Raw genomic sequence first — 27935 nt, forward strand, 5'->3', positions numbered from 1 at the left:
TTTGTGGGGGGGTCCACAGGCCTCGGGATCCCCTGCAGGCTGCCCTCCTGATGCTGCAGTTGGCTGTGGTGGCCAAAAAAAAAAAATCAAGCTAAATGTGTCCATTTTAGATTTCCATAGTGGGTGGTTGCCAAAATTTGGCACTGAGTTTTTTGCTGCTGCCACAAATTTCGGTGGTAGTAGAGGGGGTAGCTACACCTGGGGTGTTGGGGGCCTCATGCAGGCTGCACCTCTGCTTTAGAGTTTCAAAAATAGAGAAAGGTTTTTCTAACTAAATTCTCTTTTCCTATTTGTATAACTAATATTTTTTTCTTTATAGTTTTTTTTTCCCATTATGAGGGTTTTCTGAAAGGGAAAAACAAAATCAGGGAAGAAAGAAACATGTTTCAGAAAGACATCTAGATGTAATGAAGCTCAGCAGAAACAAGAGTGAACAATGAACAACTCTGCTGCCCTCATATGGACATAAATGACAGATTTGAAATGGTATTCATTATGGGTTCAATGCAACATCACGCAAGCGGACATCTGCTCATGCAACAGGACTTCCCCTTCCTCTCCTCCCCCCTGCATCTCCCCATGCCCCCCCCCAAATCTACTCTAGAGGATCTCCAAACCCTCCAGAGCAGATATTGAGAGTGCGTGGAGGACCGCAAGGAGGAGAGGAAACAGATTCCCCATAAAGTGTCTGTTCTGTTTGTGGATGGGCACTGTTGGACCATTTTGCTATATCCCCTTAAAGCTCAGGGAAAGTAACCCATTCCCATGCTCTCATTTACACCACTCAGCAGATCACCCTGTATTCCCATTTTACAGAATTTCCATTGCTGAAAATGAAAAGTTTAAAATAAATGGACCCAACACGTCCTTAAAGTTTAATTTTCTCTGTACTAGACAGCCTTTCTGGTACAAGTGCTTGAATGTCCGGCTTAAAACACAGGCACCCTAGGTTAATCGATGAACGAATTCCCCTGTTCAGATGTGAAGCAAACTTAAGCCTTGGATCCCAAAGTCACACACGACCCCTATAGAACTGGAACTCAGGTCTCCTTGCTACAAGACCAACACTCTACTGGCTAAATCAGAAGAACTTTTCAACCAATCATATGTAGCTATCAGCCAGAACTTTTCCTGCGTCAGGATTCTTTCACATCCCAGGTGTAATTCTCACGTTCTCAAACATATGGCTCAGGAACCAAGCCAGATGAATGCAGGCTTCATGGGAGGGGAGGGGGAGTGAACAGTATTGTGGAGTTCGGACAATGGCACACATACAGGCAGAGGCACCCATCGTCCCAAAATGGGCGCATGGTCACAGGAGCTGCCCCTTCCCACTGCACTCTTTTTGATGACATAACTGTTATTGTGCAACCCTTCTGTTCTCCACAGGAGGCAAGAAGGCAACCAGACAGCTCCCATGTAGGTATAAATAAGGGATTCCAGAGCACATTTGAATATACAGTTATAAGCAAACCATGTCTTCCAGAGAGACACAGCAGCACACGCTTTATTTTTTTATTATTTATTTGTTCGTTTAGGCATTAAGTATTCTTAGAATCATAGAATCATAGAACAGTAGGGTTGGAAGGGGCCTACAAGGCCATCGAGTCCAACCCCCCCGCTCAATGCCCCCTGCTCTTTTCCATCACTACATTGCAGTATGCTTTATTGTAATTGTTTTCACCTCAGTGAAAAACTCATAGGAATCCTTTGCTCCCTCTCTGCCTATCCCAGATGCTTTCATACCCCCAAAGGGCAAATTCAAGTCTCTGATTAGCCAGCAATTGGTCCACACCAATCCAGACTGGAGTCTCTTAGCAACACGATGAACCCGCCCCACATTGCTTGACCACAGAGTGGCTGCCAGGCCATACTTGACTCCATTCGCTCTCCTAATCACTTCCTCTTCTGTGTCAAAGACCGTGATGCACGTTACAGGACCAAAGATCTCATCCTGCATGCAACTGGAGTCATCACCGATTTCAGTAATGATGGTTGGAAGCAAGAAATAGCCATTCTGGTTTCTTGTAGGAAGAGCCACGGAATTGATTCCCTCTCCGCAAAGGATCTTTGCCCCTTCTGCCTGTGCTTTTTTGATATAGTTCTTTACCTAATGAAAGGAACAACAAAAAAGCATGTTTAGAAAGGCTTGCAATTCCCAGCGTCCATAACTGATCCACAAGGAAATAAGGGACTATTCCTAGTGATTTCTAGTGAACTGCATCCTAGAGTAATAAAGGAACTGGCAGAAGAACTCTCAGAACCGCTGTCTATTCTCTTTGAGAAATCATGGAGGACTGGGGAAGTGCCAGATGACTGGAGGAGGGCTAACGTTGTCCCTATCTTCAAAAAGGGTAAAAAGGAGGAACCTGGGAACTACAGACCAGTCAGTCTGACATCAATCCCTGGGAAAATTCTGGAGCAGATCATAAAGCAATCCATCTGGAAGCACCTTGACAACAATGCCGTGATTACTCGAAGCCAACATGGATTTGTCAAAAACAAGTCCTGCCAGACAAATCTGATCTCATTTTTTGATCAAGTCACCTCCCTTGTAGACCGTGGGAATGCTGTAGACATCATATACCTCGACTTCAGCAAAGCTTTCGACAAAGTGCCCCATGATATCCTGATGAGCAAACTTGCTCGAAGTGGGCTAGATGAAACAACGATCATGTGGATCCACAGTTGGCTACAGAATCGGACTCAAAGAGTGCTTATCAATGGGACCTTCTCAAGCTGGGGAGAGGTAACGAGCGGGGTACCGCAGGGCTCAGTCCTGGGCCCAGTGCTCTTCAACATTTTTATTAATGACTTGGAGGAGGAGGTGCAGGGAATGCTGATCAAATTTGCAGATGACACAAAATTGGGAGGGATAGCTAATACTTTGGAAGACAGAAACAAAATTCAAAGTGATCTGGATAGACTGGAGTGCTGGGCAGAAAACAACAGAATGGCATTTAATAGGGACAAATGCCAAGTTCTGCACCTAGGAAAAAGAAACCAAATGCACAGTTACAAGATGGGGGATACGTGGCTCAACCACACTACGAGCGAGAAGGATCTTGGAATTGTCGTCGATCACAAGCTGAATATGAGCCAACAATGTGATGTGGCTGCAAAAAAGGCAAATGCTATTTTGGGCTGCATTAATAGAAGCATCGCTTCCAAATCCCGGGAAGTACTAGTTCCCCTCTACTCAGCACTGGTTAGGCCTCATCTGGAGTACTGTGTCCAGTTCTGGGCACCACACTTTAAGAAGGATGCAGACAAGCTGGAGAGGGTTCAAAGGAGGGCAACAAAGATGATCAGGGGACTGGAAACAAAGCCCTATGAAGAGAGACTGAAAGAACTGGGCATGTTTAGCCTTGAGAAGAGAAGACTGAGGGGAGATATGATAGCACTCTTCAAGTACTTGAAAGGTTGTCACAGAGAAGAAGGCCAGGATCTCTTCTTGATCATCCCAGAGTGCAGGACACGGAATAATGGGCTCAAGTTACAGGAAGCCAGATTCCGGCTGAACATCAGGAAAAACTTCCTGAGTGTCAGAGCAATACGGCAATGGAACCAATTACCTGGGGAGGTGGTGGGCTCTCCCACACTGGAGGCCTTTAAGACGAGGCTGGACAGCCATTTGTCAGGGATGCTCTGACTTGGATTCCTGCATTGAGCAGGGGGTTGGACTCGATGGCCTTGTAGGCCCCTTCCAACCCTACTATTCTATGATTCTATGATTTGTCATTCAATTGCATTAAGGAATTAAGGTAGTTAATAAAAAATGATGATGATGATGATGATTAAGAAGAATATTAATCTATAGAGGAAAAATCCTAGGCACCTCAAAATATGATGATGGAACTTGATATTTTTCCTGCCTGGCTGTAATTATATTTGTAAAAGAACATACAAGAGGAAACAGATTGCTTGCAACTGTGTCCATCTCCCAGTGGAATGGATTCCCCCTCCCCACTGCAACCCATGGGCCACCAGCCCCAAGTCTGCTCCAGATGGTTGGGGGACACTCTGGAGCAAATTTGAAGGGGCAGAGGGATGCAGGGGAGAAGGGGAAGTCCTACTACACAAGCAGAAGTCTGCTAGCTCAATATTGGAGGCCTTTCTACACAAGGCATTTATTGTGCACTTGTGATACCTCACTCACGGTAGTTTGCAAGTACTTTACATGTCATCATCACCCAGGGCCTTTCCCGATCTTTGCAAGCATTATAGTGGATTTTTTTCTAACAAGAAAAGTCTGGTATTTCCTTGAATGACAGCATGAAAGTGTATTTGCTCAATTCTGCTATACTACGGCACCCCTTAGTGGCTGTGTAATGGAACATATATAGAAAGGTAGAGAAAGAAAAACCCCAGGGGGAAAAAAAACACATTTAAAGGAGCTGATCTTAATCCCACAAAGAATCCAGAAGCAGAAGCCTTGGTAAAGTGTTGGGTTAAAAGCCTCAGGTAGAAAAGCCCTGGATGTTACCCAACCCTTCCAATTTAAACTTCTTGTCACTTGTGGTGAATTTTTAAGGAAGCCCTTTAAATGTGAAAAAATATACCCAGCTCTCAGGCTCTCCATAAACAGCTTCTCCTGGCTAGAGGAGAGGTAAGCTTTGAAGGCATATTCCAGAAAGCAGGAGGAAGAGGCAGAGGGCTAAAGAGCATCATCATCTTCATCATCATCATCATCATCACTATTATTATTATTATTATTTGAAAGGAGGTTAAAGGAAGAACACACACCTCTCAGCCACCTCGTAATGCAGCCTTCCCCAACCTTACAGATGTGTTGGACTGCAACTCCCATAATTCCCAGCCAGCATGGCCATTGGTTCTCCTGGCTAGGAATTATGGGAGCTGCAGTCCAACACATCTGGAGGGCATTGGGTTGAAAAAGGCTGTTGCAATGTATTAACCCCCCCGCCAACATTTCTAAGGAAATTCTCCCCCTCCCCTTTTGGGGGATGGTTTCTCTCCCTTGCAAGTAGCCAAAAACTGATATCAGAAAAGTTATCAGAATGTTATCTGATGATAACATCAGATGAAAGTTATCAGAAAAGTTATCAGTTCTGACTGCTGCAGTACTTAATTTGAGGAGCGGCCCTCAAAGCTGCTAAAGTCTTGCTCATGCCTGTTCCCAGGATGACTGTCGATTTACAGTGATGTGAAAAAAGCACCCTCTCTGTGTTTTGAGGTACCTTTGTTCACAAGCCATCAAGAAAATTGTCCCATCTAATATGCTGAGCACATTATTTGAGCACAGATAGCCTCTTTTTCACTTCTTTTTTTTTACCTTTGCTAAATGTTCTTTACTTATCAGTGCTCCCATGTCAACTGTGGGATCAGAGGGGCTTCCAACCTTCCACTTTTTAACAGCTTCCACAAACCTTGTCAAAAATTCTTTGTAAATGCTCCTCTGTACAAAGATTCTGCTGGTGCACAGACATATTTCACCCTAATGGTGCAGGGGGGTGGGAAGGAGAGAGAAAACAGTTATGGGTGGTTATTACTACGGTTTTCAAAATTTCCATAGAGATCTAGAGAGATCAATTTCTTTAAAATGTGTAAATAGTGTGAAAGCCTGACTTTACTGAAAACTTTATCATTTATTTCACCAAGGGAAGAATTTCTCTTCTAGACTTCATGGGTAGAGAGAACAAATTGGCAAGAACTGAGGAAGAGAATATACACACAATATAGAAAGGAAAGGAAAGGAAAGGAAAGGAAAGGAAAGGAAAGGAAAGGAAAGGAAAGGAAAGGAAAGGAAAGGTTCCTCCTGTGCAAGCACCGAGTCATTGCTGACTCCTAGAGGGACGCCTCTTTTGCTGGTGTTTTCATGGCAGACTATAGCGGGGTGGTTTGCCATTGCCTTCCCCAATCATGACTACCTTTCCCCCAGCAAGCTCGGTACTCATTTTACTGACCTTGGAAGGATGGAAGGCTGAGTCGACCTGAGCCGGCTACCTGGGACCCAGCTTCCACTGGGATCAAACTCAGGTCATGGGGAAAGTTTCAGTTGCAATACTGCTGCCTACCACTCCACTCCACTAAGTGCAAATATCAGTGTGCAGTCATATTGGTTGTTGCTTAGTGCCAACCTCGATGTTAGTTATCTCAGAAAATGTGTGCTCCTAACCCCCTGTTGCTAAGATAGCTGGGGAAGCTATGGGGAGAGTGTGCTTAGAAGGCAACCAGTGAACTTAAGAGACTGCATTTAACTCCTTCTGTGGACACTGATTCTTCCTTGATAATCTATGTATACACACACATACCCCTCAGATATTTTTCCTGCTGTCAAACTTGCTTCTGGAGGTGGATCCAGATGGGGAAACATATTTTGAAAAACCACCAAGGGGATTTTCAGGGAAGAATTGTCAGGCTTGGAAAAAGTTAAATACACGCTGCAACCAGTGCTGGCCAGCCCAACTCTAGGATAAATAGTGCTTTGGGTGAGGAGTGAGTTTAGTGCCCCACCCGCCAAGGTCAGTTTTGCAGGGCCACCCAGAGGATTTGTGGGGTCTGGTGCAGGTGTGATGTCCACTGAGAACGACATTGCTCAAAACCTTGATCTCTCCGCCACTGTGCTACACTTTGCACAAGTCAAAGTTCAAAAAACTGCATTCTGAGCATAGAATCACAGACTCATAGAACAGTAAGGTTGGAAGGGGCCAGAAGGCCACTTTGGCTTATTTCCTCCACTGCACATGCCAGTCACATATGGGCCAAATTCCTTTAATTGCCCTCACTGGCACAGCTTGCTGTGTGGCCCAAACCTGGGCGGCATGACTTGTTTGGGGTGGGCAGCAAGCAACCCTCAAATAACCCAACAACAGCCCATGGGTTATTTGAGGGTTGCTGCCCCCTCAAACAAGCCGTACCTCCTGGGTTCAGATGACATGGTTAGCCACACCAGTGAGGGTAATTAGAGAAAGCCGGCTGGTGTGCAGTGTGGTTAACCATGCCACAATTGTGCAACCAGGACAATGGGTGGATGTAGAGATTGACATGTTGAGAGCTGTAGGTTCCAAACTCATGAAGTGTTGAAGATTTATTTATTTATATTCATTTATTTGAAGTGTTTTTATCCTGCTCCTCAGTCAAAAAAAGGCTTCCAGAGCAGCTTACAAAATTAGTAATGAGAGGATCCTTACACCCAGGCTTACATCTAAAAGACACAACACAAAAGGAAAAAGGATTGAAAGGGAGGATGAAAAAAGCAACATTCAGGCACCAGTTCTCAGTTTCAAAGTTTTTATAGGAGTTGAAGCAATTGTTGTGCAGAAATGTGGAGCAAATCATTGACACCTGCCATTTATTTGTTTGTTTTATTTATATCCCGCCTTTCCACCCAAAAATGGTGCTCAACGTGGCTAACAATAAACATTTTTCTTCATCTGATCAATGAAGGAAAAAGGAGGTTAACATCAACCACAAGGGCACAAAAAGGAGTCAAACCCTGAAAATGGTATTGGAAAATAAAATGTTTTAAAGCTGTAAAATGCACTTTTGTAAAACCTTCTGGAGCACAAAAAATATAATTGTCCAATTCAGGCCATATTTCTTCTCCTTAGTAGGAAATTGTATTCTTGTGTCCCTGAAGGTCTTACCAAAATGTGCCAAGCAATTTATAAAAACATGCTACCATTTTATAAAATTCTGTTTTCCAATACCATTTTGAAGTTTCACCTCTCCCCCTGCCCCCAGCTTGGGTTATGTTTTTTTTTTTTTGGGGGGGGGTGCTGCCATGTGATCGATATCAAACCGTGTTTCTTGCATAGTTACTGGATACTGATGCTATTGAAATTCTCAGTTAGTCAGCTTGACCAAATATGGGTTTGACCAGCTTGTACTGCTCGGTCAGTTAACAAGTGGTGTGCTATCACCATCCCTCGAGTTCTCTAAAGGCTCCAAATGACTAACAGTTTCTGTACATGGGCAGCCTATCTGTGGCATATCGTATGGCCAAAGCAAACTGCTGTGTAGGCACGTGCATCAAAGGTGTTAGTTGTCAATCCCTCAGGCTCGCTGGAGATTTTGTTTACACTCGCATGTGGTGTGTGAAATCAACATGTAATTTTCAAAACAATACTGTGCTCTATGAACAAATGAATCAATCATGCGCCATTCCTTGTTCAAAGAAAACACACACACCCAGCTGCATATCCACAGCGTACAGATGATTCATAAAAATCTCATCTTACACTTGATTGCAACAATCAATTCTCAAAACCTGTCAAGCTGCAAAACCTGTAACTTGAGGCCTTAGTTTCCCTTGCACTGCAAATGATCTGAAACTATATAGGCTCAAGGCAGGGCTGGCATCAAAGATAAGCATGGATGGGCACCTCCCGAGGGCCTGCACCCCAGCCCCCTGGAGTTGCTCCTCCTCCTCTTCCTCACCATGGCAACCTGCTTATTCATCTGCATCTCACTCTGGCCCAGACAACAATGATGGTGGTGAGAAGGAAAAGCAGCAGATGCCACGGCCTACTTGTTTGGTGGCTCTCTGCCTGTCAAGCAAACAATGATGAGAAAGAGGATGAGGACCAATAGCAGCTGGTGATGGTGGTGGTGAGACTCACTGAGGGAGGGGGCCCATTAAGGGTGTCTTGACCAACGTCCTTCAAAAATCTGGAGCTGGCCTGGCTCGGGGAAGTAGTGTGTGCTCATGCAGCTAAAGATCCCTCATTGGACCTCCCCCATTCACTAGCAAATTGACCACACAGCCAAGCAACTAGTGAGTATCTTCTCTATTGGGACTCCTTCTTATGGCTTTTGGCTAGAGCTGAACACTGGTTTCTTTGCCTCCTGTTGCTAAGTGCCTCTTGAAGTACTTTTTTGCCATGATACGTGTGTCGGGGGGCGGGGGGCAGCAGATATTTTCCGAAGTGAGTGTTGTTGTTTTTTAAGGTGGAGGGCCATGGATTCATGCTTCATTGGCACTGAGAATATCTAAGCACTCTTCTGCTCTGGGGAGGATTTTCCCAAGTGGCTTCCCACCACGGCTTTGTGTGAAACTCTTAGATTTCCAAGGGGTTGGAAAACAAACCTCAGACATTCAAGCATCTCAGATGCAGTTTCTTGGTATAGCAACTAGATCCCAATTCCCAAAATGGGGTGTGATAATCTGCATGCATAGGATAAGGTCAGCATTCATGTAAGAATGTGCACATGCCAACATTATTTTATTTTATTTGTTTTTATGTTATAGTTTAAGATTATATTTTTTAATCTTGACTTTACTGCTAGCCACCTTGAGTGCCATTTTTTGGCAGAAAGGCGGGATATAAATAAATAAATAAGAGAATTCTCATTCAGAACTCAGTGTGCCCTGAGAAAGGTCAGAAAGAACCAGCCAATAATGAACAAAGATGAGAAAAGCGTGCTCACTCACTATAACTGAATATTCACGACACAATATTCACTCAGAGTCAGAGATGGCGCCATGCTAGATAGACTTGAAGCCAGTTCTTACCATTCAAAATTTTGAAGGGTAAGACATAAATTCTGTTATTAGGGCGTACAAGTTCTTAAGCTTCACAAGCAACACAACAAACTTTGCCCATTTGTCCATACCTGATTGGCAAAGCTGGATCTCACAGTGGCAGGAACGCATTCATCCAAATTGGCATCCTCAAAGATGAGAGCTGGATTTTTCCCTCCAAGCTCCAGTGAGAACTTCTTACAAAATGGAGCACTCCTTTCAATGATGCGCTGGCCAGTGAGTGTGCTTCCAGTGAAGGAAATCAACGACACCTCAGGATGGGAAACAAGAGCATCCCCGGCTTTGGGACCACTCCCAAACACGATATTCACCACACCCGGAGGAAATCCTCATAGGCACAAACATACAGAACACTAATGCTCACATGGTAGCCCCATTCTCTTTTTACACTTGGGAACATGGTCCTTTTAATTGTAATTAACACCATGGTCACATAACTGTAGCGAACGTTGTTTGGTTAGTCAGTCAGTGGCTGCTCCCTCGCCACTAGATATTCATTACTGCTTTTGGTCATGGCATTTCTTTCATACACAAAGAGTTATAATTACTGTTAATGCCTGTTGTCGTGCTTGTCACATATACACTCCGGAGAGATATTATTACTCACAGTAGTATACAGTCAGGGCTATAACCACTGTCAAAAATGGGCATGTATCTGAAGTCTAAGGCTCAGCTACACATTATGTTAATTGTGTAGCATGTAGCTAAGGGTTTTGTTTTGATTTTTTCACTCTAGAGTAAGTGTGCACAGCCCCAATTTCAATTGGGACCACTGTGCACCCAGAGGGGAGGAGTAGAATCAGAGAATAGTAGGGTTGGAAGGGGCCTACAAGGCCATCGAGTCCAACCCCTGCTCAATGCAGGAATCCAGGTCAGAGCATCCCTGACAGATGGCTGTCCAGCCTCGTCTTGAATGCCTCCAGTGTGGGAGAGCCCACCACCTCCCTTGGTAATCGGTTCCATTGTCGTATTGCTCTAACAGTCAGGACATTTTCCCTGATGTTCAGCCAGAATCTGCCTTCCTGTAACTTGAGCCCATTATTTCATGTCCTGCACTCTGGGATGATTGAGAAGAGATCCTGGCTTTCCTCTCTGTGACAACCTTTCAAGTACTTGAAGAGCGCTATCATATCTCCCCTCAGTCTTGTCTTCTCAAGGCTAAACATGCCCAGTTCTTTCAATCTCTCCTCATAGGGCTTGGTTTCCAGTCCCCTGATCATCTTCGTTGCCCTCCTCTGAACCCTCTCCAGTTTGTCTGCATCCTTTTTAAAGCATGGCGCCCAGAACTGGACAGTACTCAAGATGAGGCCTAACCAGTACTGAGTAGAGGGGAACTAGTACTTGCCAGGATTTGGAAGCTATGCTTCTATTAATGCAGCCCAAAAGAGCATTTGCCTTTTTTGCAGCCACATCACATTGTTGGCTCATATTCAGCTTGTGATCTACCACAATTCCAACATCCTTCCTGCTTGTAGTATTGTTGAGCCAAGTATTGCCCATCTTGTAATTGCATTTGGTTTCTTTTTCCTAGGTGCAGAACTTGGCATCTATCCCTATTAAGTTCCATTCTGTTGTTATCTGCCCAGCACTCCAGCCTATCAAGATTACATGATAGTAAACCTCCTCCCACCACTTCTTCCTGAAATCACCCCCACCCCACGTGGTGGAAAGGAAGTCTCCCTTGGTGTTATCACCAAGCAGTGATGGATATCATTTTTTAAACCCCTCAACCCGCCTTGCCATAAAGGGGGGAATTGGGGGGAAAAACAGGGGGGTTAATCCTCCCCTCCAGATGCAAGGTAGTCCCACTCCAAACTGGGAACATGCGCACTTACTCTGGAGTAAAAAGATTATCTTCAGCTTCATGCTACGAAATTAACATAACAGAGAGCTTCAGCTATTGGGCGGCATAGAAATGAAATGAAATAAGTAAATAAATAACAGGTAGTTTAACCCTCAGAGAATACGTAACTGGAATTTAATTGCTCCTATTGTGTTACTTTTTACATCGACACTTAACAAATTGATTATATTTTTTAAAAATAACACCCCTATACTAATAATTTGTCTGCCTTTTCAGGATTGGACTTGGGGTTGGCCTTGATGGTCTTATAGGCCCCTTCCAACCCTACTATTCTACTATTCTATTATATGCTTACCTGCTTTATTGAGAAGTTTGCACATCATCCAAGCAGTGACGGATGTCATTTCACTGGGCTTGGCAATAACAGTGTTTCCACACGCCACGGCAGGGGCAATTTTCCAGGTCAGCAAGTAAAGTGGCAAATTCCAAGGACTAATTAAACCAGCTAAAAAAGGAAAGAAGTTGAGAAGTCCAGAAAAGTTAAATAAATGTGCTTAAACAAGAGGCCTGACACTTCAGGAAAAACTTCCCAACCAAAGGGGAAAGCATGACAGCCCTAAAGGTGCTTCAGAAGTTTTTCCTTCTGCTCTATGTCAGTACATATCTACAAACAAGGACCAATTCTACTATCCCACAAAGATATCCATCTATGCAGATGTCTCGTGTGTATATTCTTTTATGTAAGAGTCACAATTTATGTCTTAAGCCACTTATAATACTTGCCTTTTATTATGATTTATGTGGAAAAAATGTCTCTCAAATGTCAACTTTGGGGAAAAGTGTTTCCTATGTTATGATTCCATATTCTTTAAGTGATTGGCTTCTATTGGATTTACATTCCTTTCATATGAGCAAGAAGGCATTCTAGGATCGAAAAACCTTTGGTTGCAGAGAAGAATTTGGGTTCTCACCAATTCACTCGTGCACCCAAAAAAGCATGAAAATTGCAGGTTAAGGGCTACCGCCTTAACATCTGCTATTAAATTCTAAGCTTTTAAATCTGACAACCAATCTCTTGCAAGAATTATATTTAGCTGTAAAGCCCAATCTTTTGTATATTTAACCAAAGGTAAAACAAACAAAGCCAAGTATATATTTAGGCATCATGAGAACATCAGACTTGGTCTCTTCTGATTGTTAATTCTCTAAAGTTTTATTTCATTGACTTTAAACAGAACTAATCTGTTCCAAAGCATCCAAACCTGCCCTTTCAAATAGCAGAAGTTTTCTCCAGCAATAAAGCTGTTCAGTTCTGTACACTCTGCAATGCCAACTCATTGTGGAACAACTACTTATGGTCTCTTGGTGGTGGTGGAGAGGGTAAATACACAGAACAAATGAACTTCTCTCTCTCTCTCTCTCTCTCTCTGCCTAATCTATTTTTCAGGGAAGAAAGGCAGGATAAAAAATGTAATAAATAAAATACACTTTCATTGTTGCATGTTCTCTGTGGTACAGGATTCAGCAAATACAGACAAAATGGATGTTAGAGCCAAGCTGCCCCTCACGTAAGAGGTTTGTGATTAGATCACTTAAGTGTTTGTTGACTGAAATGTAGCATTGTGCAGCTGCCAATTTCTTTGGAGCAGCAGTGGGGGGGGGGTTTAAACCCTTTCCTCAATTAGAAAAAAAAAAATCCTCCCCCTCAGTTATTTGCCATACAGAAATGGAGAGGGCGAGAATACAAGTTCCTGTATGAGCAACCTAAAGGAACTGAAATTTTTGAAGAAATGGTGGGTGGAAAACAGAAAGCACTGAAGATATTTTTATTTAAAAATCATTAGGTACCAAATACATTATCTGAAGAAGTTAGTTTCTGTTTTGAGAACTATCTTTTTTTACAGAATGATAGGTAACATAAGCAAACTAAATTACTGTTTTACTACTGTAAAAGAAGTAGTACATTTTCCGTTCTAACACTGACCATTTTAGAAAAAACACAAGAGTTCTTTCAAAAATGTGTTAGCCTTTCCTGTTGGGATGATGTCCGTGCTACAGCTCTCTGTGAGGCACCTCAGAGCTTTAATCTTTTCATAAGTTGTGTCTGTCCAGGGGAGGAGATACAAGTTATTAAATATCCTGAACATAAGTTCTTATTCTAATGTAGCTATAGTTTTACTACTTCTCAGTATTCTTTATCTATCAGTATCATCATTGTGAGTGAAATTCTAGTGAGCAAAATGGGTTGGATACAGAATTTGCTTCCTGCAATCAGAAGGCCTCCTTCTGATCCAGTAGAGCAGGTGTAGACAACCTGACGCCCTCCAGATGTGTGAGACTACAAACCCAAGAATCTCTGACAATTGGCCATGCTGACTGGGGCACCTGGGAGTTGTAGTCCAAAGCACCAGGAGGGCACTAGATTGCCTAATACTGCAGTAGAGCATTTCCACCAGTTGAACTGAGGGGGAGGTGATTTTCACAGATGCCACACACACACACACACACACACACACACACAGAGTGCCATATGCTTCTTTGGAAATCTGCTCCATTGGATTTGTGGGGGGTAATCTCCTGGAAAAGCATCTGGGAAAACTGCTTCCCACCCTTTCCCGCTGGCAGCAACTGGAGCAACCTTGGCTGGAGAGTTCTGCTCAGGGAGTGCTCCCACTGAGAGAAGCAAACTCTGGATCCAACCCAGTATCTGAAGAGAGATTCATGGGTCTGGCAGTCCTCAACTGAAAGCAAACTAACAAGGGAAATTAATGTCAGGGATGCCATTGATACTAAGAAAGCTAAGAAAATCTCCCTTTAATGAAAATTGCCTATATTTATTAATTTAATCTGCGTTTTCTCTAATTGTTCACAGTCCTACCTGGAATATATTATTGCTGAACATGCATTGAATGCTTCATGTATGGACTAAGTGAAGTCATCCGTGTTACCATCTAAAATAAGGTCCCCATAAGACCATTCAGTGCAGAGTCCAGAATTATGTAATTGAATCACTGAATGCATCTACTACTTTTTGAGAGGATATGTGAACATATCCCCAGGGAGGACCTCCCACTGAGCTGGCAGCACGAACTGCACAGAAGTGAAGTACTTTACGACTGGAATAAAATACTGTTCTTTAAGAGCATGACGAACTGTGTATGATGTAAATTGGATTATTTTTTTTTTAATTTTTAATTCTGAAGTAAATTGTGACACCTAGTGGTCTATTTTTGGAATTCCATAAACAGAAAGCACATTTTGCAAACAGTACATAAAAGAAAGTTACATTTTGCAGAATGTGTATTTAAAATTGACAAGTAGTAAATTTAGGCTGTTCCTCCTGACTAGAAATCCTAATCACTTCAAGTCTAAAGCAGACTATGTTGTTGTTGTTGTTATCTATGATGCACAAACAGTAAAAACAAAGAAATAATGAAGGGCAATTATATGAATATTCTGACACGACTTGATCTTGAGTGAAACACAGTTTAGTGGTCATTTTGTTAGATAATCTGAAATATTCAGTCATGCCTAGCACTGAAATTTTATAAAGATGATTGGCCCCTTCATTAGGTAAAGCAAGACAACTCACTTCAGGAACCAGATTTTGGATATTATTAAAAGGATAACAGATTGCCAAGTAATTAATGATATTCCTTCTGGGGGCCTCAGGTTGGATTTGGGGCCTCAGGTGTCAAAATATCTTTGGACATCCTTGAATAATAACTTGTCTGGGCCAGATATTGAAAATCTCAAATTGTGCCCTTGTCCTGACTGGCAGAATGATGTGGCCTTGTAGCAATGGAAGAATTAACAATCACTATTAGAGAGGGGAATCACAGAATCATAGAACAATAGGGTTGGAGGGGCCTATAAGACCATCGAGTCCAACCCCCTGCTCAATGCAGGAATCCAAGTCAGAGCATCCCTGACAGATGGCTGTCCAGCCTCATCTTGAATGCCTCCAGTGTGGGAGAGCCCACCACCTCCCTAGGTAATTGGTTCCACTGGCATATTGCTCTAACAGTCAGGAAGTTTTTCCTGATGTTCAGCTGGAATCTGCATGTCAATGAAAATTTCACGTAAAATGGCTAACTTTTCTAACGTCTTGCAGCAAGCACTGTAGAACTATTGCTACAGTGGCTTATAAATGTTGCTATTCTGTAATTAGTACTTGGATACTTTACCATTCTAAACTGAAATTGAATTTAAACAAGAAATGTGTACCTGTCCCATCCCAGTATACCAAGGTATACTATATTGTTATGAGCTTGGGGTCAGTCTAAAGTGGCTTCAAGGGTTTATAAATAGATTATGACGAGATTGAGGATTCTCCCCAACTCTGAAACTCTTGAACTGGTAACATTGGTTCTACTAGGCCAAGGGGAGGGGCCAAGTGAGGCCGGTGATGTAGCAGGAAGTCAGGCTGGCAGAGAGTGGATCTAAGATGGAGGAGAGAGCTGACTTTGGTTATCTGCAGTAGATTCCTACCAGCTGAAGGGGAGCAGGAAGCGGTTGGACTGCTAATGTCATGGACCCTCATCTCGAACACAGGGTAAATAAACCTTTTGAGAGACACACCACAAGTGTCCAGTGTCTTTCTCCTCAGGAAACCAAAGTCTGAGTAAGTGGTGAAGCCCCTGAAACTTCTCACCTCTACAGAAGTGGTATGCAAGAGCGTAACAATGTGCTAAAGCTACATTCCCTCAACCATACTACATGCTAAAGCTATATTCCCTCAACCTGAAGCCACATTTCCTCAACTAAAGAAGACCAGCGGTGTACTGGAACCAGGGCTAACAGAGATTCAGCACCAGCATATTTTTATTAGCAGTGAGACTGACGTCATCTACCAGTACCACCACCAGACTTCCCTGTTCCCTCTGAGCTTAGCTGCAATCCTCACAGTAAATTGGGAGAAATGGATTTTCCCAGCAACACCATTTTGTTCCCCATTGTAATGCAAAGTATTTTGGGGTGACTTGGTCCCCAGTGGGCGATTAAGACCTGCTCCTAATGGAGATGAAAACTGCTAGAAGGGGGTTGTTTGATACAGATCAACACAGCAGCCTGGATTTCTGAACTCCCCTGGGGTGTGTGGCTACAGGAACGTCTCAGTGAGCACCTGCACTTCAGAAGTTACCACTACACCACTGAAGACCTTATTTCTGTCAGAAACTGCAGCTTCATTTCTTTGGAAAGACCTTACCAATTCCCACTGGGGTTCTCTCAGTATAATGCATACAGCCCATATGGTCCATCTGTGTACATTCTGTTGTCTGGTGAAGGATGGATGATGAAAAAAAACGGAAATTATATACTGCCCGGGGGATGTCCACTGTTCTAGCAAATGTAACGGTTTTCCCTGAAACAGAGAGATGTTTAAGAAATGCCGCTACACCATTGCAATGGTCATTGAAGTCCATTTGATATTTACAAATTCTCTCAGAATTTCTAAGTTCTGAAATGACTTTAGGAGGGTTGCCTTTGGGCAAAGAATGAAAGTGTATGCCTTTCACAGTTGTTGCTGTGGCGTGGGAATAGTGCCCAAAATGTTTAATTATCAGGTCAAACAGGAAAATGCCACAAAGTGATATACCACTGCAAAACAAAAGTGTTTCCAGAACTATGGGAAAACTGAGGGAAGAGTAGTCTCTGTGGCCATATGTGAATATATCTATGAATTTTAAGTTTCTTGTATCGTTTACAAGATCTACAAAACCTCTGTGTGGACACAGACAAGCAGTCCATATCCGGCAGCATTACATGCTGCTTGCGTGTAATTTACAGACACATTCCCCCCTCCCACTGCAAAGGCATACATGCGCACTTCTCATAAGAATAAAGGAGCCGCTTCTAGCTCCTATCTGTCCCACCTGTTTCCCCATCCCCTCTGAAGCCCTTCCCCAAGTGATGGGCCACTCCTTTATCCCATCCCCCTGGAGTGGCCATTTTGTGAAACCCCTTTTGTAAACCCCCCACCTTCCAAAGCAGGCACTTTGGGGGTAAGTCCCTATTACCCAAAGGATTGTTCCTAAGGCAGGGTGTGACTGCTCAACATGCTTGGCTGAGTGCCCTCAACAAAAAGGAACAGGTTTTAATTATCCCCACATACACACTTTCTATTGCTTTCAAATGCTTCCACATGTCTCTGTGTGTATGTGGGGATAAGTAAAACCTGTTCCTTTTTGTTGAAGGCACTCAGCCAAGCATGTTGAGCAGTCACACCCTGCCTTAGGAGGCAGCGCGGAACAGCCCCGCCCTCCGCGTCTATTGGCTATAGGGTTGCTCCCTCTAGTGCTAATATGTAAAGATGAGCGGGGGAGGCTGACCAAGACACATAGGCTCAGAAACCCAATACGCATTCACAAAAGCACCGGAGGGAGCAATCCTATAGCCAATAGAGAGCGGCTAGACAGCCATAGGTTATCTTGTTTTCCGGGAACCGACTTCCCCCACAGCCCCACCCTCCGCGCTCAGAAGAGGAGCACAGAGCAGCTGAAAAGGAGTGTGGCTGGGGGCGTTCCAGGGCAGAGAGGGCGGAACTGCCTGTATGACACATCCTATGTGTCGTGAAGCAGCCTCCTTCCCTGCTCCGTGCTCCCACAGCTAGATAGCCACAATTGGCTGTCTAGCCAAAAATGCAGGGCAGGAGGAGCTCGGAGGGAACAATTCCCTCTGTGATTCTCCTGCTCTGCTTTGGATAGGTGGTCACCTCCGAGTTCGGAGGCGGCCACCTATCTCAATAGGTTTGCGCCCTTAGATGGTATGGGCGTACCCCCGGTGTTGTGGTGTAAATGAGCTCAGGTCCTTTAAAGTAGACTATACACCACCACTGCTGCAAATCCTGTAGGAGGGGCACATGCCACTTTTTGTGATGTCATCACTTGGTTGAGACGTTTCAGGGGAGGGGCTTCACAGAGGGGAGGGACAAGGGGCATGGCATCTCCTGCCACTTTGACGAGAAATTCTTCTCACTTGATGAGGCGTGCAAGTATTTTGTATTGAGTATAGCAATTCAAGAGCAAGTATTAAGGTGAGAATTGCCCTTCATCTGAAAATTCAAGATAAACAACACCGCAATCATTCATATGCAGACACATACATAATTTTGAATTTTGCTATGCGTTATGCAGCCTAGGCCCCAACCCCACTGCCCTGGACACCTATGCTTAGATCCATTAGTCCTTCCATTTGTGTATAACTACACCATTGTCTCAGCCCATCACCAACTGGGAATACAACCCAAATCGGCTTTTGCCTTTACCTTGATCCTTTGATTCTGCTTGTGCAAAAGATTCCAGGTCCCCTTCAATTAGGTCTGCTAGCCGGCTCATTATTTCTGACCTTTCTTGGGGACTTTTGGCAGACCACCCTGGGAAAGCATTTTGGGCAGCTTTGACAGCAGCCTCTACCTTGAAAAGGCAACACATAAATGCATTTCATGCGGCACTCAGCAAAACCAAAAACACGGTATACGTTAATGGAAATTATGAGAGAGAAGAAAGTGCATTTATTGTAATGTGTTCTAGATGGCTTAATTTGAGCAAGAGCTCAGACCCAAAACCAGTGAATAAATCAATAAACAATAGCAATAATAATAATAATAATAATAATAATATGCTCTCTATATATAAGTGTGTGTGTGTGTGTGTGTGTGTAGGCCAGTATCCAACAGCGGCCTGTATCCAACAGGCCACTGATTCTGCACTCCACCGATTCCATTGCACAAGTGGTCCCCCATGCTTGCGTAATGGCGATTTAGCCCTTCCAAGAGCAACCCAAAATGAGTGGAAACACTAGTTTCTGGAAGAAGGCAGGTGAGTGGAGCTCACATAAGGGAGCTCCACCGACCTGCTTCCTTCCAGAAATGAGCATTTCTGTTCATTTCAGGGCTTCCACTAGGAAGGACTAAATCTCCTTTGCATAAGTAGTGGGTCCTGCTTGTGTAATGGAATTGGCAGGACCCACTGCTTGCAGAAGGGATTTGGTGAGGCAGAAGGGAATCAGCAGGGTGTAAGCGCCCCATTGGATACTGCCCAGAGAGAGAGAGAGAATATGAGAGAGAGAGAGCATCTTTGTCATCCAGGTGAACAGCAGCCAACTCCCACCCATCTGGGAGTAGGGTACAAGGTCCCCAGTTTTAAGGGCACTCTCTTCTGGACAATCTTGGGCAGGCATCTCTTTTAAAAACAGAAATTAAGCTTGGCTTCTTAAGCGTTTCACTAGCCCCTTCCAGGAAGTGGAGACTTGGAGTTCTTCCTGTTGGAGGGTTCCTGGTGCTACCAGTTAAAAGACATTGCGCAGCTATTTTACCTTTTTCTGCTTAACGGATTTTCTGCAGTAAGAAAAATGACAGAAAAAGCAGTGGGAAAACATGGGAGGGTTATGAGTGGGAGATACCCCTTGTAAAATTCTGTGAACAAGGCAAGGTGATGGCACAATAAAAGTTTCTTCTGGAAGAAACCATTGAACAGTATGCCTTGATCTCTTATCTTCCAATTTCTTATTCATAATTAGTACCACTAGGTGGCACCATTGAGCTGAGGTCTCCGCTTCCCCTATGGATTGCCACATCACTGATTTTAAGCATAACAACTTCTAAGGACATAAAAAAAGTTTGTTTGTTTATATTTTAAACCACCAAATAACTGCAGTTTTCTGAGCAGCATGCAGACAAACTGAAAACATAAAATACAAGGTATCAGTTAAAGCCATAATAAAACCATAAGAAATAAAACTAGCAATAGGGATAAAACAGTGCAAAGACTAGAAGCACTAAAACAGTTTCTGGAATGCCTGGGAAAATAGAAAGGTCTTCACCTAGCGCCAAACAGGGCATAATGTAGGCACCAGGCAAGCCTCTCTGTGGAGGGCACTTTACAGACAGGGTGCCATTACTGAAAAGGCCCTATCTTGTAGTCACCCGGTTTGCCTCATTTGGTGGGGCCACCTGGGAGAAGGGCTCCAATGAATACCTGAGGGTCCGGATAGATGATGCCCCTGCATCCCTTATTTCAGAACACTAGCTTAAATTCCTGAAGAGAAGCTGAGTGAGAAGCTGTGGCAACAAGACAACAGAAATATATTTCCAGGGGGCAGCTGTTAGTCTGTTGCAACAAAAACAGCCGAGTCTTGTGGCACCTTCGTTAAATTAATCTGTAATTAAAATAATTACATAATTAGTATGTAATTAATATGTAGAAGCTTATGAGATTGTATACTACCCTGAGTTCCTTGGAGCAACAGCAGGATACAAATATAACTGATAATTAAGAAGTAATTAGAGTATTTTACTATTTTCCATATTTTGCCCAGAATGTGCTTTAAATCGCTGTTTCAGAACAATGGCTTTATGGGGAGTAAATGGAGAGGAGCGCTGAAAGGGAGATCGGATTCTTTAGGGAAAGATGCTTGGGCCAGGGTCATCCTTACTGTTAGGTACTAGGGGCCAATCTACATTGCGCCCGCCATCGCAATGAATTCGGTGTCCTGTCAGGTTAAACGCTCTCTCATTTAAACGTGATTATCCACACTCAGCCATTTTCCCCATTGCAGTGCTTCATCAAATGTGTGAGCTCGGTTCACGCTCGAGCACTGTGCTGTTTTCCTGCTCTTAAAGATGGAGGCTCTCATTGGAGGATCAGAAACTCTTCCTGTTTCTGCTGATTCCACGCCCACCACAGTCACAGCTCTCAACGGCCCCATGTCGTCTTCCGGTTACTGATCGCATAGCTTCCTCAGCACTCAATGTTTCCTCAGCAACAAGCCAAGGGCTGGATGTGCCTGCGCTTGTCTGATCTCAGAAGCTAAGCAGAGTCGGCCCCCATCAGTAGTTGGATGGGCGACCACCTGGGAATCAGGCTTCCTGCATTGAGCAGGGGGTTGTTCTATCCCTTCAAATGAGACTATGTTTTACCCCCTCCTATCCCCAAAAATTTGAAGATGTGAAGCTTCAAATCTTCAAATTTTCGAATCTTCGAAGATCATGTCTGAATTAGGAAAAAAAATTGTGGAGAAGCCACAATTTTTCAAAGATAACGCCTTGATTAAAAAAAAAAAAAAAATCTGAAGTGGGGGATAGGAGGGGGTAAAACTTCATCTCATTTGAAGGGATAGAACAACACCCTGCTCAGTGCAGGAAGCCTGATTCCCAGGTGGTCACCCATCCAACTACTGACTGGGGCCAACCCTGCTTAGATTCCAAGATCAGACAAGCGTGTGCACATCCAGCCCTTTGCTTGTTGCTGAGGAAACATTGAGTGCTGAGGAAGCTATGCGATCAGGAGCCAGAAAACGACATGGGGCCATCAAGAGCTGTGATTGAACAGAAGGGAAATACAAACACCGCCGTATATGGACTATGACCAGAAACGGTAGCGAAGGCGGAAAATTAGAGCACATCAAGGGGAAATATCAGGATATCAGGGTATTGAAAGTGGGAGCACAGAAGCAGGAAATTCTGATTCCAATTCGAGGTGAGTACTGCATAGTGTGAGAGATGAGCTTCCGTCGTGCATTAAAAATGTGGTTGTTCAGGCAGGCATTTGGGGTGGGTTAGGGTATTTTACAAAATGTTTTTATTGTAGAATTGTATTGTTTTAAACTGTTTTATTGTATGCTGTACGTCGCCCAGAGTGGCTGGGTGACCAGCCAGATGGGCGATTAATAAATTTAATAATAAATAAAATAAATAAAATGGGCGGTGAAACCTCATTGGAAGCGAAAAAACCCGTAAGTGTAGATCGGCCCTAGGTGGCTGTCTCGGAGCAGCACTTCGGCTGTAGTAGTAGTAACTGGAAGGGATTTCACGGGCTTGAAACAGTTGTTTACCTTGGTTGCTTCTTTATGTGGGGGGGGAGGGGGGATCGAGAAAGCCTGCTAGAAAGAAGCAAGGAAGGGGTAAGCAATGGGAAAAGATTTCCCCCAATATATTTTTATTTCTGAATACATTCATTCATGCTTACAATGCATCAGCTTTAACACATATGCAGTATGACTAAAGTTGCTAGATCTCCTGGCCTACGCCTATCCCATTAGTTAATCAACTGCCTCCAGCTGTTTTGGATAGTCTGAGTGGAGTTCATTCTTCCCTCCCATAGCAGCTTATAGCTTGGTATTTTATTCATCACCATAATAATCCAGTTCTTCTTCTTCCATTGTACAAAGGACGGTATACATGATGTTTGCCAGGCTTTTGCTAGGAGAAGCGGGATCTGAAGTCCCAGGGCATAGTCTGAAGGCACATGAGGCAGCCGCCTTGCTGAAGCTAAGCAGGTCTGGGTCTGGCCAGTGCTTGGAGGGGAGACCACCTGGGAACCACATGTAGCCACCTTGAGTTCCACAACAGAAGAAAGGTGGGGTATAAATGTAATGAGTAAATAAAATAAGTCACATGAGCACAAGTCTGAGACATGGATGAGCTGGCAGCAGCCCAGGTGAGTTGAGATCCAGGGAGTCCTACAGGAGAAACAGAACCAAGGAACCAGCGGGCAGTGGCTCATATGTGACCTGTCATTTACAAACCAAAGAGGTTTGGGGTGGGGGGGCACTGTGCGAGGGGTAGTAGCTCTTCGAGACAGGGTAACTAGGGCCAGCAGCGTCAAGGACCAGCATAGTTGTGCACCTGCCAAGGACCTACGCCCTACCACGGGGACCACTGACAGGTGCCCCTGTAATGTGCTTGCTTACCTGCCTCTCACTGTGGCCCAGACAGTGGTGGCAGCATGAAGGAGCAGTAAGCACCACCGCCTCTCTGCCTGGCAAGCAAGCAAGCGGTCACAGTAACGAGGAAGAGGAGCAGCAGCAGATGACAACCAATGCTGGTGAGGAGGGAGAGGGGCCCATTGAGGTTATCTAGCTCAAAGGCCCTTCCAACGCCTGGAGCTGGCACTGAATTGGCAACTGAAGATGTATGCTATGCATTGTGTGTAAAAACCAGGAACGCATGGAATGAAAGGCGAACAGATTTGTTGAAATGTTGTTCTGCAGGACTCGCCTCTTGATCAAGCCTTGTCTTTCCCTGCAGCATGTGCATGAGAGTCATCCATTTCTGGTCACAAGGGGAATATAAGTTAAAATCAAGGGAAAAGCTTATTGGAAAAAGGTTGTGTCTGTCAATGGTTTTCATATTTGCAAATTAAAGAAAGGTTTAAAATAGATGAGAAAAATGGTGGAGTTGAACAAACAGAATCTGAGTTTGAAACAGCACTGTGTACAAATGATGAACATGTTATTGCTAAACTGTTACTGTTAAGGTATGAGACAGAGGATGAGCAAGTAAAAGAATGTATGATAAAAAGAGCACAAAATGTTGGTCCTAATATATTAATGGAAGAGTGGGAAAGTATGTGGGGAAAAGATCTAAAATTTACTTTATGAACAAATCTTAAAGAGAATTTTTACAAGATGATGTATAGATGGTATATGTCACCGTTTAAACTGTCTAAAATGTATAAGGGTGTATCTGGAAAATGTTGGAAATGTGAAGATCAGGATGGAACATTTTATCATTTATGGTGGACTTGTAAAAAAGCTAAAATATGTTGGAAACGAATACAGTCTTTAACTCAAAGAATATTAAAGAACTAAAGCCAGAAACATTTTTACTGGGACTGACCGATAAACACGTAAAAGAGAAGAGGGGGAACTACATGACAACAGCTGCAGGGTTATTGTATGCACAAAAGTGGAAGAATAAAACAATACCAACTGTGAGCGAGTAGATCAGGAACATGATGCAGCTGGCAGAGGTGGCAAAACTTACTATTATAATTAAAGAAGAGTCAACTAAATTTGTTAGATTGGAAACCTTTTATAGAATTTGTACAAGAAATAGAGAAAAATGATATCTATGTATGTGGATTTTGAACTTGAGAAATGAGATATTGTCTGTGAACTCAATGTATGATATACAACTAAGATAAGAAGTAGAGAATAATAATAAGCATTTGTTGTGTAAGGGGAGCCAAAGGTAGCTATCTTACAATCTTAAGACATATTTTAGTGTGTTTTTGTGTGTTGATGTTGTTGTTGATATTTTCTTTTAAAAAAATAAAATGATTATATAAAAAAGAGAGAGTCATCCACTGCTGGAAGAGAAGGGACAGGCAGGATACAAGTCAACCGTTGACCAGTAACCAGGAGCAGCAGAGGCCAGGATTGACCTGGCTGGGCATGAGGGACACTGATATTCTGAAGGAGGTGCGGACACTCCAATCTCCAGCGCAGGTGCCGAACCCATTGGTGCAATGCACTGAGATCACAAAGAAGAATTTTATTAATAAATGTTAATAACATATTTATTGATATTTTAATAAATAAAATATTAAGTTTGTCAGAAAACTTGAGAGATTCTTATGGATGCTTTCCAAGCTATAAGAAGGGACTGACTTTCCCGTATTTGACAACTGCTGCAGCAGAGTGCCAAGATCAACAATTATCTACCCACGCATGCCCTCAAAACACCCATTTTGTGCAGGCCCAACTTTAATGTGTATTTTTGTTCCACCTTTCCCCCTCCTTTTATATGTTAGATTGCGAGATGCTTTACACAAGGACGTTGGGTGGGTGGGGGGACCTAGAATACTTAATAAAAGTAATTATAATGTCAAAAATCTTCCCAAATATATATTTTGTGGTATTATTATGGATAAGGCCCTACAGTAGGCATAGGCAATCTTTGTGGACCTGTGGGCACATTTGGAAACTTAAGAAACTGTCCTAGGCACTACCACAAAATGGCTGCTATGAGAAGTGTGGCTAGTCACCTTGTGGCCTGTATAGCCCAGAGGCATTCATATGAAATGAAAATTACAGCAGTCGCAAGCCCTCGCTTTCCTTTGAAGTGAACCCAGCTGCCAGTCAAAAAAATGTGTTTGCTTGTTTTATGTGGGAGGTATAGGGCACCTTGGCGGGCACCAAGAAAAGTGTCCAGGTGCACATAGGTGCCCACAGCCATCACATTGCTTACCCCTACTTTACAGACATAGGAGAAGTAAGACTTCTTTGTGTATGTTCTTTCTTCAGTATGCCCTATTAGATGGCACAAGACGAAATTATGCAACATTATTGGCTGTTCTTTGTCCATGCAACACAGTGTGGTCCAGTTCAGTACAGTATAGACATTTTTAGCATACATTTCATATTTTGGATATTTTAAAGTGTTTTGTCATTTCTTTTAGTCCACATACAGTAATTAAATGTATGTTAAAATTCAACAATTTCAGTGTTTTCCTGCTCTCTAAATGGGTCTGTCTGTAAAATAAACTTGGATTGATTGGTTTAAACTTTAGCAAAGTCAGCTAGTTACACTTCAACCCCTACTTATCTGTCCTTAATAAATATTTGACCAACTGAAGCTGAATGCTAAAGGTTGAATGTGAAACTCAGAAAATATAGATAATTAGTGCTGTTGTATTTACAGTTGCAGTCATTCTCTACACAGCAGAGTCTTTTTTGAATCAGTTCTTTTGAAAGTTTTTTTTTAAGCAATTAGGCACACCATTTGTTGTGCATAGAAGGCATATATACAGTCCCATGTCAAATTATTGGTGATTTTTTCACCTTGCCTTGTCACTGGACAAAATTCCCTCTCCACCACTTTGAGAAGCTCATTCTAACAGGCAGAGACTTCAAGGGAAGCATGTTCAACTTAGGTGCTGTAAATCTAGGGCTTCAGCTAGTGGTGAAACAGGACACTGATTCCAAGATTATAAGACTTTAAACCAGGACCGTTAACCACGCCACTAGTTGACTTTCTGTAAAAAAATACATTTGCTAGTTTAGAATACAAAACACATCATGCAGTTTCAAGATTAGTTTTAGACTGGCAAATTAGCCAAAAAGTGTGATAAAAGGAAAAAGGAAACTGACATTAAAATTGATTGCAAAATATTTACATGCCTTCATGGAAATTCTACAAGGTTATGATGAACAAGGAGTTGACTGTAAATCTGTGCAGGAACTCACCTCTTCTCTGCCACTGTCTGGCACCTTGCAATATACTTCTCCTGTCGATGGGTCATAGGAATCTAAATATGAGGAGCAAGGAACAAATTGGCCACCTATATAATTCCCCAAGACCAAGTGAGTCTTCGTGCTGGCCATTGTGACTCGATCTGCATCATCCAAACATTCTCACTGAGCTTCCAGTTTATAGTGCAGACCTATTTATTTACACTTGTAAGCTTGAACTCCTCCCTGTTTGGAAAGGCTTTATTAACTCGATCCAAGAATAAGAAGTGCTGTTGTACTCATGTCCTGCTTGTGGGTTTCCTGTGGGCAGCTGGTTGGCCACTGTGTGAACAGAATGCTGGACTAGATGGACCCTTGGTCTGATACAGCAGGGCTCTTATGTCCTTAAGTTTCCATTACCTGGTCAAATGAACCATGAAAGCAGTAGGTAGATCAATTTTTATTTTTATTTTTCATAAAGGTGCCATTATAATTAAGGTTGGGTCTCACTCAAAACCATATTTGGGGAAAGGATTTTACTCTAAAACCACCTGATCACATTGGCAGTGACTTTGGGAGATTTGTTTTGCCTTCGCCTTCAGTGTACTTGCATGAGACATCTAAGTCTGCAGCCCCAACCCCCACCTCTGTTTGTAACACAGTGTCTGAACTGCATAGGTTGGTATGTGTAGGAGTAGTTGGAGGGTAGTCCTGTTGGGGGATTGGATTAGATAGCCTTTCAGTTCCTTCCAAGGAAAAAGGGGGAAGAAAAGGTGCTCTGTAAATAAGGCACATTCCTTCAACTTGAAGAGAGACAAAGAAATAAGAGGTGGTTATCCACTGTATGTTCTAATACTGAATCCTATCAACATTTGGGGGGGGGGACCTGAGTCTGTGACCCGAAGTCACCCAGTGTGTTTCCATGGCCAAGTGGGGACAAGAACCTGAATCTCCCGACTCCCAGTCCAACACTCTAGCCACTACACAACACTGGCTCTCTAATTAAGAGGATGGATGGATGGATGGATGGATGGATGGAATTTTTTTAATGGGCCAACACAGTCTGGCCTGGTGCAGAGTCCCTGTGCCTCATGGAGCTGCATAGTGTCCCATTCTGACAAGCGATATAAAGATGCAATATTAACTATTGCTCCTTAAGCCCAGGCAACTTCACAGAAAGGGAAAGGCATAAGGATAACGTAACCTCTTGGGCATTTATTATTCAACCCTCCAGTCTTTGCAGAAACTTGTAGGGAAGAACATCCCCACTTGCAGTCTTCCAAACAAATTATTTGCTACTTTTCTAAATCTAGAGAAGAAATTGATAGCTTGTCATAATTCAAGTTAAAATAGATGGGAATTGTTTTAGGGAAAATGGGGATCATTAAATATTGCAAATTCCTTTTTAGTATTTTTTAATGTTTACTATGAAGATCATTTAAAATGTAGTGCATTTGCCATACTCTAATTAGGAGTACCTATATAGTCAATTCACTGAACACTAAAACATCCCTTAGAGAGAGACCGTTAGCAAGTGAAAACCCACTTAGGAACTTCTAAGCCTCCTCTTTTTGGAATAGATCTCAATAGCATGAATGTAGCTGAATTAACACCAACAAATTAAAAAGGAATGCCATGCATGCTTAATATTCCCAGATGAAGGCCTAC

The 27935-nt window shown here is 43.1% G+C and overlaps 1 protein-coding gene across 5 annotated transcripts; it reads right to left on the reverse strand.

The window, feature by feature from the left end:
- Positions 1–334: 334 nt before the first annotated feature.
- Positions 335–26455, reverse strand: ALDH8A1 (aldehyde dehydrogenase 8 family member A1). 5 transcript variants are annotated; one of them, XM_084827591.1, is made up of 8 exons: positions 26283–26346; positions 22445–22645; positions 18580–18723; positions 16522–16677; positions 11668–11817; positions 9580–9836; positions 5297–5458; positions 335–2110 (listed from the first exon to the last, which is right to left on the reverse strand). In XM_084827591.1, the coding sequence occupies exons 2-8, from the start codon at positions 22635–22637 to the stop codon at positions 1649–1651; spliced, it is 1524 nt and encodes a 507-aa protein (XP_084683717.1). In that variant the 5' UTR covers positions 22638–22645; positions 26283–26346; the 3' UTR covers positions 335–1648. The 5 variants fall into 5 exon arrangements, with proteins under 5 accessions (XP_084683717.1, XP_084683715.1, XP_084683720.1 ...); XM_084827589.1 differs by lacking the exon at positions 22445–22645 and having other exon boundaries at positions 18580–18727; positions 26283–26455; XM_084827594.1 differs by lacking the exon at positions 22445–22645 and having other exon boundaries at positions 18580–18687; positions 26283–26344.
- Positions 26456–27935: the final 1480 nt, after the last annotated feature.

Source organism: Heloderma suspectum, chromosome 1 (assembly GCF_057233095.1).
Source record: "Heloderma suspectum isolate Gila_16-S chromosome 1, 16-S_ref, whole genome shotgun sequence".
Lineage (NCBI taxonomy): Eukaryota > Metazoa > Chordata > Lepidosauria > Squamata > Helodermatidae > Heloderma > Heloderma suspectum.